This window comes from Dreissena polymorpha, chromosome 3, assembly GCF_020536995.1.
Source record: "Dreissena polymorpha isolate Duluth1 chromosome 3, UMN_Dpol_1.0, whole genome shotgun sequence".
Classification (NCBI taxonomy): domain Eukaryota; kingdom Metazoa; phylum Mollusca; class Bivalvia; order Myida; family Dreissenidae; genus Dreissena; species Dreissena polymorpha.
The window spans coordinates 96,615,964-96,629,782 of record NC_068357.1 but is presented as its reverse complement, the minus strand read 5'-3'; the positions used below and the strand labels follow the sequence as shown (position 1 = coordinate 96,629,782).

At 35.5% G+C, this 13,819-nt stretch overlaps 1 protein-coding gene and 1 long non-coding RNA gene across 5 annotated transcripts in view; one reads left to right on the top strand and one right to left on the bottom strand.

Moving 5' to 3' along the window:
- Positions 1 to 2,524, bottom strand: part of LOC127875433 (serine/threonine-protein kinase D1-like) — a 126,334-nt gene extending 123,810 nt beyond the window's left edge. For 2 of the 4 annotated variants that reach the window (XM_052420492.1, XM_052420491.1), the window contains exon 1: positions 1,986 to 2,522. In XM_052420492.1, the coding sequence (XP_052276452.1) occupies positions 1,986 to 2,123 (138 nt within the window). In that variant the 5' untranslated portion in view covers positions 2,124 to 2,522. Of the gene's footprint in view, positions 1 to 1,985 lie in introns of all 4 variants that reach the window. The other 2 variants (XM_052420493.1, XM_052420494.1) reach the window with 2 other exon arrangements.
- Positions 2,525 to 10,221: 7,697 nt separating this feature from the next.
- On the top strand, positions 10,222 to 12,764 carry LOC127875432 (uncharacterized). The gene is made up of 3 exons (XR_008047414.1): positions 10,222 to 10,505; positions 11,417 to 11,508; positions 12,000 to 12,764. It is a non-coding gene; the product is annotated as an uncharacterized LOC127875432 (long non-coding RNA).
- The last annotated feature ends 1,055 nt before the right edge of the window (positions 12,765 to 13,819 follow it).

Below are 13,819 nucleotides of genomic sequence, written 5' to 3'. Positions count from 1 at the left end.
TGTTTTCAACTATATTTTTGTACTGGGGCCGGGGGACGATGTCAATTTTGTGATTTCAATTTCATGATGAATGGGTTGACGATCTTGATTTGCTACAGTATTGGAAGGGAAAGGAGCGGCAGCTGCCGATTGTCTACTTTCACTTTCACAATGTTCGATGTTGATTACCTCGGAATCCTGCTGGGTTATAACGGTTTTCGATGATTCTTTCTTAAAAAATGCCTCGATGCGTTCAGTATCTTCCGAGTTCGAATGTTTTATTTTGTTTGTGTAAGAACGCTAATTGTGAGACATTTTTTTCTGTTTTCACGTTTATACCTCGGCTTGCACATAGCCCGGATGAAAATTCGACTGGTTTCCGGTAATTAATTGACGAAACACCCTTCCCAGTATTGGAAGGGAAAGGAGCGGCAGCTGCCGATTGTCTACTTTCACTTTCACAATGTTCGATGTTGATTACCTCGGAATCCTGCTGGGTTATAACGGTTTTCGATGATTCTTTCTTAAAAAATGCCTCGATGCGTTCAGTATCTTCCGAGTTCGAATGTTTTATTTTGTTTGTGTAAGAACGCTAATTGTGAGACATTTTTTTCTGTTTTCACGTTTATACCTCGGCTTGCACATAGCCCGGATGAAAATTCGACTGGTTTCCGGTAATTAATTGACGAAACACCCTTCTCGCGCAAGACCGGTATCCAGTAAAATAGTCACGTGATTATTACGATTAGTTGCCCAGTTTACATGACGTTATTTAAGAGCTATATTTAGAATAACTGGGATTCCCAGATGTTGTGTGTTCGTCTGGAGAGAGAGAGCGCGAATTCTTTGTACATGGTGCAAATTGGATAATTGTCGAATGCCCCAAGGAAAAATAAACATTTCTTTGAGAGAAAATATTATATTTTGGTGAAAAATGATATTGTTGGTGGGGAAATTGTATTTTAAGGGGAAAAATTCTGGTAGGGGAAGACGCCGAATATCGGCGTCACTTTCTTAGTAAAAAAAACCCCTGCCTTAACATGTAACAGTGTGATACATATGTGCATGTCATCCATGTCATCCAATGTCCTTTCACATGAATCCATTTCATGACATGACCGATTTAAAACAGCTATATAGGTTATCAAAATTTAGGCACGCAATCCACATAGTATGTATCAATAATAACCCTATATCTTCCTAACATAAGCAATAGAATCTGAACCCATCGGACAGCAATAAAATGTATACTTCATTAAGGTGTATGGTGAACAGTAATTTTTAATGAAAACTGCAATTGAATGTAGAGTATCTCACACATTGCAAAACTTAAGTGTTTATAAGCAGACATGCTAAGTAAGGCTCGATTGGTCATTGTTGGCTTGGGTATTACTTACATGTACTCCGGGTGCAGGAAATATACTAACACGAACCCGGGAATTATAATGCTAAATTGGTCTCTGTCTGCTTTTTTAAATATTAATTATGTCAATATTTTGTTAAATGAACTCAATATTATCGAAATCCTACTCAAAAAGCATGTTGAGGCAGGTTTTGTTCAAAGAGAATTTGGTTACGTATTTCGTAGCGTGTTTAACAAGATCGGATTGTGGGTGGGAATTAACCTCAGTAACAGTCAAAATTGGCTGGGTACGTGGTAGTATATTTTCTGTACCCAGGGTATATTTAAGTACACTTTAGAGTACCCAGATGCATGTTGTGAAATGAGTGTAACAACACATTTTTAAGAACTAAAGGGTTGGGCTACATGTATGTCAAACATTTTGTACTTGTGTCATGCATGTAGTGAGAGTAAACAGGTGAAATTTCAACAAGCTGAACAGTACTCATTATTCTGATAATTATAAAATATTCTGCTAAAGACCTGCTCATATAGTTATGTTTTATCAAGACTTATTTTGGGTGTGTTCATATTAAAAGCAATTCGAGCAATTGTAAACACTACATATTTTTGGCAATTGTGTAATAAAGTAACGTTGTTTTACCTTTCGGTCAACAAAGGCACACGCTATGTCCTTCAAACTTGCAAGTGTTAGCTCTCCCTCTACGTTAACTTGTTCCCTGGTGAGGCCAATTTGCATTTGAAACGAAAAGTTTCTTCGTAATAAATCTGGATCCGACATCTTGTTGGTGCGTCGGTAAATTAACCCCGGAAAGAAAAATCCTATTTCAAAAAAACATTTCCGGGTTAGAAAACACACTCACTGCGATGTTTGTATCACATATGATTTACTATCATTTCACATTTTAATTAATAAATGTTTGCAATGATCTGCGTCAAAAGTTCGCGTATAAATAACAGTTCGGCGGCTATTTCAATCATCCAACTCTATTCCGAAATTCGTCTGTTGTTCACATTTTAACGCGTTACAATTGACCAACTCACCGCATGAAACGTATTACCTCATTAGAACCCAACACTCTTCGAAACGGGTTGTTTTTTACGCACAGATTATCTAGATCTCGCTTTCCTGTCCAAATATTACTAGTCGACAACATATGAGCACACACGCACACATATCAGCAAATGGTTCATACGCATAAGGAATAGTTTATAGTCGCGTTTGTTTTCGAATACTGGTTTCCAATACGTATCCCCCAACAACAGTAAGAGAAACCAACAATAATCGGTATTCGGAAAACGCTAGTTTTCTGCCATTAAAAAACAAGAAAACGTTAGGGTGTTTCTTTGGTGGCAAAATTCCATATTAGCCGGTTCAACGGTGTCGTAGTGTTTTTGTATGCTGCATTTAGCGCCCAATAAATGGGCAGTTCAGGAGGATGTAGCCTGGAAACTGGTAGGTTCGGACACTTTAATTATACGACTGGCGCATGCGTATTGACATTAAGCGAAAAGAAGCAAAAAAGTGCAGGATTATTGAAATATGAACAATAAACAAACTAACAACAACATGAAAGATAACACGCAGATAAAGGTTTTCTTTAATACACAGTGCAATAAAATACTGATTTAATTCCATGCACACAAATGGTGATGTGTGTATTTCGTTATATTTTATAATACTGCTCAGTGCTCATACAAATATACAGCAGCATTTTTTCTGACATTGTGATTGCTCAAGAGGTTGTCCTCAACCATGAACAATTAATTATCGTACGTAATGCACGAACATAGTAAATATGAATCTTTACGTGATGTTGTTAATCAACATCCACCTATTCAATAAAATCATTAAACATTGTCAACTTAAACAAATAAAAAAAAATGATATATTAAACTATCTTGAAAATGATCATGCACATCGTAACTTAGTGCTTCAATTTTAAAACAATTATTTTTAATCAAATATCTTTAATTTATCAGCAAGGGTCGCGGTATACTCCTGGGGTGCCTAGCGCGCATCATGGAACTGCCAGTTTGGCAATTGCGTTCATATAATCGCATAAACGTAATCAAAATATATTTAACGGTACATAATTTGTTGAAGTCACGATGTCATACTCAGATTTTTTACGAGGTTTTAGGCGTAAACCCATATTTGTTGGAGAACATCATAGACATAACGCTTGAACTAACATCGACAAGAAAGCCGAGCCCCTATCTAAATACTGGATGGATAAAAGCTATATGTTTCTGTAACGTGCACTTCTTGACGCAAATATGACAACTTTAAAAGGCAATACCGTGTTTGGTTAAGTTTCTCGACCACAGTATTTAACAGTAAAGCGAGTTTAGGCAATTGAATCAAAAATGGCCCAAAGAGCTTTCGGGATGGCTAAGTTCTAGTATAACACTACATTCTATCCAAATGGATTCCGTGTAGATTCAACTTTTAGTTACCGAATGGGTAGCTGATGTTGTAGACGCCATCTCAAAAAGTTTTAAAGGGGCCTTTTCACAGATTTTGGAATGTATTGAAGTGCGTCATTAAATGCTTTATATTGATAGAGTAAACATTGGATCTAAAAATCTCCAGTAAAAAAAGAAAGAAAGAAAAAAAGTAATCCTTAACGGGGCTCGAACCAATGATCCTAGGAGCCATGGAGTAAAAGTCTAGCGCTTTATCCACTCAGCTATCCGTGCTCATACCACAATATATGTATTTTATACTTTATATAAGCAATCCTCGTAGTATCACACAATATAACGAGAACAACTGAACTCCAAATTATGTAATCGTTTCGCGTTGCAACGCTTTATAATTATCAGGTTTTTAAATCGTCAAAAGATGCACATAATGGTTATTTTAGAGCATGGTAATTGTTCAGTATTACTGTTTCCTCACAAATATCATAACTACAAAGAAAATTTGCGAATCTGAAACATTTTTTTTCAATTTTGTCAATTTTACAAAACGAAAAAAGGCCCCTTTAAGGTTAGAAAAAAAATACACAAAATACATTTTGAAGCTCAAAACGACCTTATAACTTTCTAATTAGATTAAGTGCTCACGACGCACATTGTCATGTGCCATACGCAGTTTTCGTATCTTACTGTCGACTCGTCTAAACATTTCTTAATAAGTTTTATCTGAATCACTTATCCGTAACGGGTCGGCTATTTTTGACTTTTTGGTTCGATTGTTTTGAGTCATTGTGCACTTGGTATATATCGCTTGTAATAAACGAACTTTCAAAATTTGCATAAGCCACCCCGAAAAGCATTATTAAGCTGATCCGAAGACACAAGTATTTTAATTTTGTTTTCTAATATGTTATCTGGTGACCTATTTTTGACCTCATAAATGTTCGAACAAAGTTTCAGCAATTGAGTCATGAGTGTGGTTCATGGAGTAAGGAAATGCCTTTCTAAGATTAGATCTAGTGACCTAGTTTTTTGCTTCACACGACCCAGAATCGAGCATGGCCGAGTAAAGGTAAACATAGTGACAAAATTGCGCCAAGACTTTGACCAAATTGTGGTATTTATAGTGAATATGAGGTTTAAGTTAACAATGGCAAGGTATTTCTATGATTTGACCTTGTGATCTAGTGTTTGGATCCCACTTGATACACTTTGAAATAAAGTATTCTTGGTACCAGTCAAATTTGTGTGTGGAGACTAGTAGAATAACATCTTACGTGTATATACGTTTATACTATTAATGGCGTTTATTCTACTGAATATTGGATCGTTTCTTTCGAAAATGCATTCTACAATATTCTAGAAAAATTGGTTAGTAAGGAATATACACCGCGTATTATACACATAAATACAAACACAGTGGCATCACCAACTATCTAATCCAAAATTAATGTTTGCACTAAAAAATTACCAAACGTACAAGCATTTTCGTTGGAAACATATTCACAACGAACAATTATGGTGACCATAATTATCGTGCTGAAAACCTAAAACCGTCAAGATAAACTTACTAAACTCGCCATGGTAAATTGACGAAAACCGTCACGGTAAACTGACTGAAACCGCCACGCGGGAAACCGATCAAAGGCCGTCACACGGTTAACTTTCTAAATATGTCACACGGATAACCGACTAAACCCGCACACGGTAAACTGACTAAAACTGTCACGGTAAACAAGCTAAAACTGTTGAGGTAAACTTACTAAACCCGCCATGGTAAATTGACTAAAACCTGCATGGTAAACGGACTGAAACCGTCACGCGGTAAACCGATCAAGGCCGTCACACGGTTAACTTACTAAATCAGTCACACGGTTAATCGACTGAACCCATCACACGGTAAACTTACTAAAACTGTCACGGTAAACTAGCTAACACTGTCGATGTAAACTGACTGAGCCCGTCACGGTAAACTAAACAAGGACGTCACGGTAAACCTACTAAAACCGTCACACGGCAAACTGACTAAACACGCCATGCTAAACTGACTATAACTATCCAGGTAAATCAAAGATCTATCAAGAAACAATGATTAGCGTTATCGGATTTTCACGGTCCGGCGAAGAGATTTCAGTCACGTAAGAAAGTGACGCACGTCATCTTATCTTGATAATCTTATCGACGCATGTGCAGGCATGTGGTGTCACAGGCATACCAGTATACGTACGTTCTTAATACATATTGGGGACCTGGTCTGCCTTGAAGAGAATGCGTTTGCGCCTTATTCGCAGATGTGTATTAAAAATGTTTATCGTCTTGCTAATATTATGTAACAATAATAAGTGAAGGAACACATCAATATATGTGGCCGCACAAGCGATTTTGACCCATTTGGCGCTGACGTCATTTCAGAGAAAAATCAGGAAGAAGTTTACGTACTGTTTTGCGCGGTATTGTCTCGCAATTATTTTTTTAAATACTCTATCAAATAAGCATGAAATGACATGTAAGATCGCATGGGACGATGTGAACATTATTGGCAGTCGTTACTCAACATAATTTACAGTTTATTGTAACCTAGGACAAATTGGGTGTCGGCTCTTTCGGCCCCGGTTTTTTTTAGGCTCATTCGGCCCCAATTTCAGGCTCATTCGGCCCAAGCACCAGGCTTTTTCGGCCCCATTTTTTATTTAAATAAATAGTTGAAAATAAGTTGGTCGAAACAATTTAAAACTATGGAATATTGTTTATTACAGTAATATATTGTCTTTATTGAGGATTAATCCATTTGAAATAAAATTCTCTTGTCTTTTGCTTCAGGTATATCGTCGTCGAAATGAGAAGAATAGATACAAGAGTATGGAACGGCTTTGAAAATAAACCAAACTATAAAATAATTCATAGTACATATATTTGGATAATTTGAAAGTTATAACAATAAGGAATGCATACGTCTTAACAAGACAATACATTAATTTACTATACTGTAATTACATAATACATAATTAACTGCACACAAGTTGTTAATTTTATTAATAACTCAATTACATCATCATAATTATCATCATATTAATATTAATCATCATCATTCATCATCAGAGTCACAATCATCAGCATAATAATAAGAATCATAATTATCATCATCATCATCATAATCATCATAAGAAACATCAGTATTTAAATCATCATCATTATAATAATCATCATATTAATATTAATCATCATCATTCATCATCAGAGTCACAATCAAAAGCATAATAATAATAATCATCATTATCATCATCATCATAATCATCATGAGAAACATCAGCATTTAAATCATCATCATTATAATCATCGATCCTGCGTCTACAACGGTGTATTCTATGGTTTCGGACTGTGTTAGTACACTGTTGGATACAGCTGGCTCTGGAAGATTACTGAAACGAATAGTTGAACATGGGCATAGCATGTATAATGTTAAGCAATCAACGTTTCAATCAATTAGTACATAAACGCTGACATTTTTCAGATTTCAGACTATATTAAAATGAAAGAAAAGAAAATTTTATATAAAAAAATTAACGCTTCCTGCGCTCATTTATACAAATGTCATTTATTATATACGAACTAACAGTCTATGGGAAGCAATCGCGATATATGAACACATCGGGACTAACTGATTTTTCTCCCTTAACGATCTTTTCACCTTTATACTTCAATGAATGAAACACCAAAGCAATCGATTAAAAGTTGTCTTCCTCCTCTATCAGATACTAAATGCAATCATCTGAACCAGAAGTATATTTTTATTCACTTATGTAGGCTAGAAGCTTTATTGTAAGCTTTATTGCTGAATATATGTTGTTGTTGTTGTATAACAGTATTATAATGTTAAGCATTATAACAGTATTATTCACTATTAAATACAATAACTATTTTCTAGTATACGATTATAAAATTTTTACTTTTTCATACCGTTCGTCGATCACAACAGGCGGTTGCACTTCGGCTTTTGTCAAATCAAAAGGCTCGAACTCGGACGTTCTGGTGAGCGATATTTCTTATGACACTGACACGTCGGACAATCCGAAATCGTGCGAAATGTCGAACCGTGCATGCAAAGCAGGATCAACGGATGCCTGAGTATACAACGAATAAAAGTACTTTACGATTTACGATTAACACAAGACAAATCATTTAGCACAGCACGACGAAGAGCTAGTCCGTATAATAGATGAAATAATAAATTATTAATAATACCAATGAAAACAATCTTTAAACATGTTTTTGCTTGTGAAATAATTGCGTTAAAAATGTGAATGTACTTATTAAAACATAAAACATTTAAAACATGCCGAGTGGTGAAAACGGTAATAAAAATGTATACATAACTATTAAATTTAATACATGCCGCGTGATGAAAACGGTAATAAAAATGGCTTACATCACACAAAAAACTGCACATGTGTTTAACAAATAAATGCAAACAATACATGCTGTATCAATGTATGTTTAGACAACACTTTTTTTTTCTCCTATTTAATGGAGTTGAGCAGTCATAGTATATGTTATAGGGGTATGACACTCGAATAAGTGACTCGTACGTTTGTATATTGGATACGCCCTATTTATGACACCTACTGATTGATCTCATCTATTACAGTAATTGATAATATACCCTAATTGATTAACACGTCTGTAAGTACCAATTAAAGGTAAAGAGAGATAATCGTTATAATTGTAGACAACAACGGCTTATGTTTGCACATCTGGTGCGCTATTTATAACATAAATATTGATTGATGTTGGTAATTACACTAATGCTAATAGAGTGAGCACGTCTTTAATTACTAATTAAAGGTACAGTGTGACAATCGTTATTATTGAAGACGATATAAATATCAAGTATGGACATGGCCATAACTTATTATTATTATTATAAATAACGAAAACGGACTTGCCACACCTCATCAAGTCAGAAACTCTCTCCCTTATCGATAATATGTATGCTGAGCATCTAAAAATCTACACTGACGGCTCCAAATGCCCTAATTCTGGTTTGGTAGCCAACTCTTTTGCAATTCCTTCAAAAAATAATACCAAAACGCACAGGCTCAGCAACAATCTCTCTATTTTTACAGCAGAACTTTTGGCAATTAAATACTCTTTGTGCTGGATATTGGTCAATAAACCTACTAAAACTGCTATTTTATCAGACTCAATGTCATCTCTTGAGTCTATACAAAACAGAAATAGCGATCTAGGCCTGATATTTTAACTAGCATTTTGGAACTTCATCAACAGTGCCTAGATAAATCTTTAAAGGTCACATTAGTATGGTGTCCAGCACATGTCAACATCAGTGGGAATGAGCAGGCCGACAGGGGGGCTAAGGAGGGCCTCTTGAGAGGGGCCGTAGATGCTGGGGAACCCCTGGCACCTACTGAGATCTGCTTCCTGACAAAGAAATTTGTCGTGGGTCAGTAGAATCTCCGGACCGACAATTTGGCTTCACGTCGACATACTTTTACCAGACCCGCGAAAACCCTCAGGCCGCCTGACAGATACTCAGCACGCATTGTGCTTGACAGAGCCATCACGCGCCTGAGGATGGGAACCACCCTATTAGCCGGTGGCGCGGGAAAGTATGTCCTCGGTGTAGACCCTGCATGTCCTAGGTGCCAGGAACCCCTCACTGCACTCCACATGCTGCTGCACTGCCAAAACCATAAGGTGCAGAGGGACTTCCTCGAAGCTGCATTGCACTCACATGGACTAGTTTTAAACTAGTTTTAGTTTCACCACTCGGCATGTTTTAAATGTTTTATGTTTTAATAAATATTAATTTACAACTTTATTAAAATTTATTCTGTCCATTTAAGTGCATGTTTGCGTGATGCGTACTGCTTAAATGAATAGTTGATGACAACATTAAAATGAATTTAAAATCTGAGAGTTATAATAACTATTGCAAAAATATGACACAAATGTTTAATTTCCCGTTTTATTTATTTGTAACACATTCATAGTACAATGGTAGCACATACTATAGAAGTATATTCGTGTTTTAGGATAATGTACATGAAAGAAACATGTGGTCCGTATGGTCCGCAAATCTGGGCCGTACAGTCCGATAATCTGCGCCGTATGGTCCGAGAATCTGAGCCGTATGGTCCATGGTCCGTTTACCGTATACCGCCCTACATTATTAGTATACTATAACCACTAATAGTACGTCATACAATGCTTACGGCAATCGGGACTCCTCGGACAATTCCGCCATAACGGCGATCGGTGTGGTGTAGCCCACAATCTGAACTCGCCGATATGGCGGAATTGTCCGAGGTGTTCCGATTGGTGTAGCCCACTGTCCGAAGCGTTCAGATTGTGCTTACGGACAAGAACGGAGAAACTCGAACATGTCTCAGCTAATCAAATTACTGTTTTCACCGGACGCAGACGAAACGAACTAAAACGTTGGCAACGTACTGCATACGATTTGACCACGTGACCTCTTTACATATAAACAAAATCACACGCGAATTGCAACACAACGTGGCAATACAGATCAGACGACGGGTCGTGTTGAAAACTCGTCATTTAAGTGGAATAATGACATTTGACGATCCGGAGTGTGTTATGAAGAAATCGGAATTGTTGGATATTAAGATGGCAGGAATTTTGGAAGTTAAAAAGGAGAAGAAAACGCGTCGTGGAAAGAAGAAGGGCCGAAATTCGGGAACAGTTTTTGGAAAAGGTAATGAATACGTTCCGACAACGTTTTTACCGCATTCATGTCGTAATCATCCGTATTCGAATGTCATACACAAGAAACCACTTCACATGTTTGGTAGTAGGCCTCTTAGTCCGAAAGCGCCTCAAAATTCGACTCAATTCCTTATAGAAGACAGTGGGAATGACAAAATCGACGTCGAACAACGTTTACCAGTTTGTTTATCCACGTTCCAGTTAATGGACATGGTAGGTGAGCCAAAATTTGAAGATTACAGCGAGAAGTCTTTATATGACGACGAAATAAAAGCGACGAAAGGCGCGGAAGAAGAGTACAGTCCGATTTGCGAATTAGACACCGACAATTTTATAGCAGACGAGTTTGAAAGAGAGTTTAATTTGGAAGTTGAACTTACAAGCAAGAATGACACACATAGAAAAACTAGAGAACTAAAGAGCTGCTCAAAAGATGAAATAGTCAGGAGGCTTTTAGCATTAGAGGACCGACTTCAAAGTATTGAGCTAGGGGAAACAAAATGTTTGAAACAGAAAATTAATGATTTGAAATCAAACAATATGAAACTGATTCAGGAAAACTATGTTCTAGAAAATTGCGTTCTATATCAAGAGTAAAAGTAGACAACTGCGACTAGCAAGCATTTGTAGTTAATGTGGAGTAAATGTATACTCTAATTAATTAGCACAATCATTTAGTTATATTATATCATACAATGTTAAAGATATTTATGTGTTCAACTTGTGATGTGACCTACCTAATTTACTCTTATAAATGTCACTGTACCTGTATGTCTATATTACTGTAAATATTTGTTGAAGTTTCCCAACAGTATACCTTGTTTATATTAACTACTTGTTTATTGATATGATGCAAATGTTATTATGAACATAAGTTATGATGGTAGTTTTCCCTTTCAGTCTGAGGAAAACACAGTCGATCGACTTCAGTGCTCGATCAGTTAACCAACTGATGACTACCTTTCGCCCCGTTTATATTGGGATGTGAAAAGGTAAAGAGGTGTTTTTGAGCATTGTTTAAAAAATTGTACAATTTTATTGGAAATATTTCAGGGTATAAGTGTTAAAGAAATAGGTCCAAAGACCGAGGTTATAATAGTATTGATAGAATGGCCTAACATGTATACAGATCTAAGCATTAGGTTTACTTACTACTACGGATACTTTTAAATTATAGATAAAGATATGAAAAAGATCTAGACATGCTATTGGTGACCAATATTGTCTGAATGCACATGTAATTAATATTTTAAGCTCTTTGTTAAATGATGAGATCTTATACATAATTAGTTACACAGTTGTAGAGGTACACAAAAATAATTTGAAATGCATGGCTTAAGTTTTACTTTGTGTCCAAAGTAATTTGTTTAGTGATCAGACTTAAAATATAATCTTGCCAAATGAAAGAATGTTCATATATTGCATTGTTTGGTTTGTTAAAACTTCAAGACAGTGTTTCTATACAATTCCTGATACTTTTCAGAACAAACAAAGGTTTCGACTGGTGCTTAGCAAGCCATGGGGCCCACTGTTCCACAACAGTAAAACTGTGCACCAGGTCGGAATATGAGGCCTTTTGGATTAGTCTGGAGGCATAATTCCAAAAGTGGTTCCCAAACTGGCCAAAGTTTTTTTATGGTGCAAAAATCATAGTAACTTGGTCACATATTTCTATTTTTTCATGAATTATGGGGCTCTTTAAACGTGGGTATAATGACATTTTTACTGTACAACTCCTGAGTGTATAAACTATTTATACTGTTTTAAGTGATGTTGAAAACTACTCTTCAAGAGACTAGCCTATGTGATCTCTTCTATTTTCTTTCCTTTTTTATACAAGATTGTGAGTTGCCATCAATCTGTGAACAAGGAACTTGATGTTGGTATTTGATTAAAGCAGCATTGCTGCACAATATGTACCTCTGTACTCAACATTTTAATGAGAGAATGATAAAGTGAGTACCATATGTGCAAGTCAAATTAAGTTGAATCTTAAAATTTCAAATAGTTTGAATATGTGTTTACAGACATTATTACAACAAATTCTTGTTTTCAGGTACAGAATAGTCATACGGTATAAATGTAGCTGCTTAAAATCACTGTAAATTGTAATATAATTTTTTTATTTTGTTCCTTTCACAGAAAATCACTAAAACTGTTGTGTGTTTACTGCATGTTTTATTAACTACATGTATGTTTTATTATATGACTTTAAAGTGTTTTATGAACAATAAATTCTAAAATTGCATCCATTCTTGTGTTTGTCATAACAACATTCTGAAGCAAAGATCAAATTGTTAAAGATCAAAAAAACTTAATTTTTATGCGACAAACCTATTTAAAAAATGCCAAAAAAGCAGACTGTTTTATGCTGTAAACTAAACTCGCTCTGGTCGAATTCTTAGTTTCTAACTTGTATTAATGCGGACATGGTAACAATAATGGTGTCTATTATAGATGAAGATAAAGATCAAGTTAATATTAACCTTCAGGCAATAAGACTGGTATCATGTATACATACTCCTATAAATTTATAAAGAAGTTGTTCAAGTAAAATTACCCTGAAGCTAATTTTGATTAATTGACTATATATGTGTTTAATATTTAAGCAATAAACGAGCACACCGGATATAAAGTGAGGCACAGGATTCCGTTTTATAAAACATCATACATCAATAAATTAAATTTTTCAAATACATGTAACAGTTTTCAAGAAGCATTCGTTATCTATGATTTTATAAATTTAAGTTGCAACTTAAATTACATTTGTAGATGAAATAATTTTCGCTGAATTGCCTTACATTTCCTGACTTAAATAATGCGAAATATGTTGGGGGGGGGGAACCTACTTACCCTGAAGAATTATCGGTGAGATTTCAAAACATCCAGTCCTTAGTGCCACCTCGATACCTTTGTGCCACCTTTGAGACGCGCGCTCAAACATACACTCAACTATTGTGACTGCTATATCGAGTCTTCCACAAGCTGGCTAAAGAAAAATCCTTTCACAAGTCATACCTATAAAGAAGGAAAACATGTTGCTAATCATGACTGATGTTTTAAAGTTTAATAAAATAGTTTAAAAAAACTTTGACAATTTCTTATCTTTATAAGTACTGACTATGAATGACAGTACTTGGAAGTGGTAATAAAAGTTCAAAAGTATCACTATTTTAAATCTGGACAAGCAACTGTTATATTGGATCACAATATTGTAGATTTTAAACAATACAAGCCCCACAAAAAAGCTAAAACTTCCATATTAAAGCAAAGTGCTGTCTAGATATTTCCTCCAATTGTAAT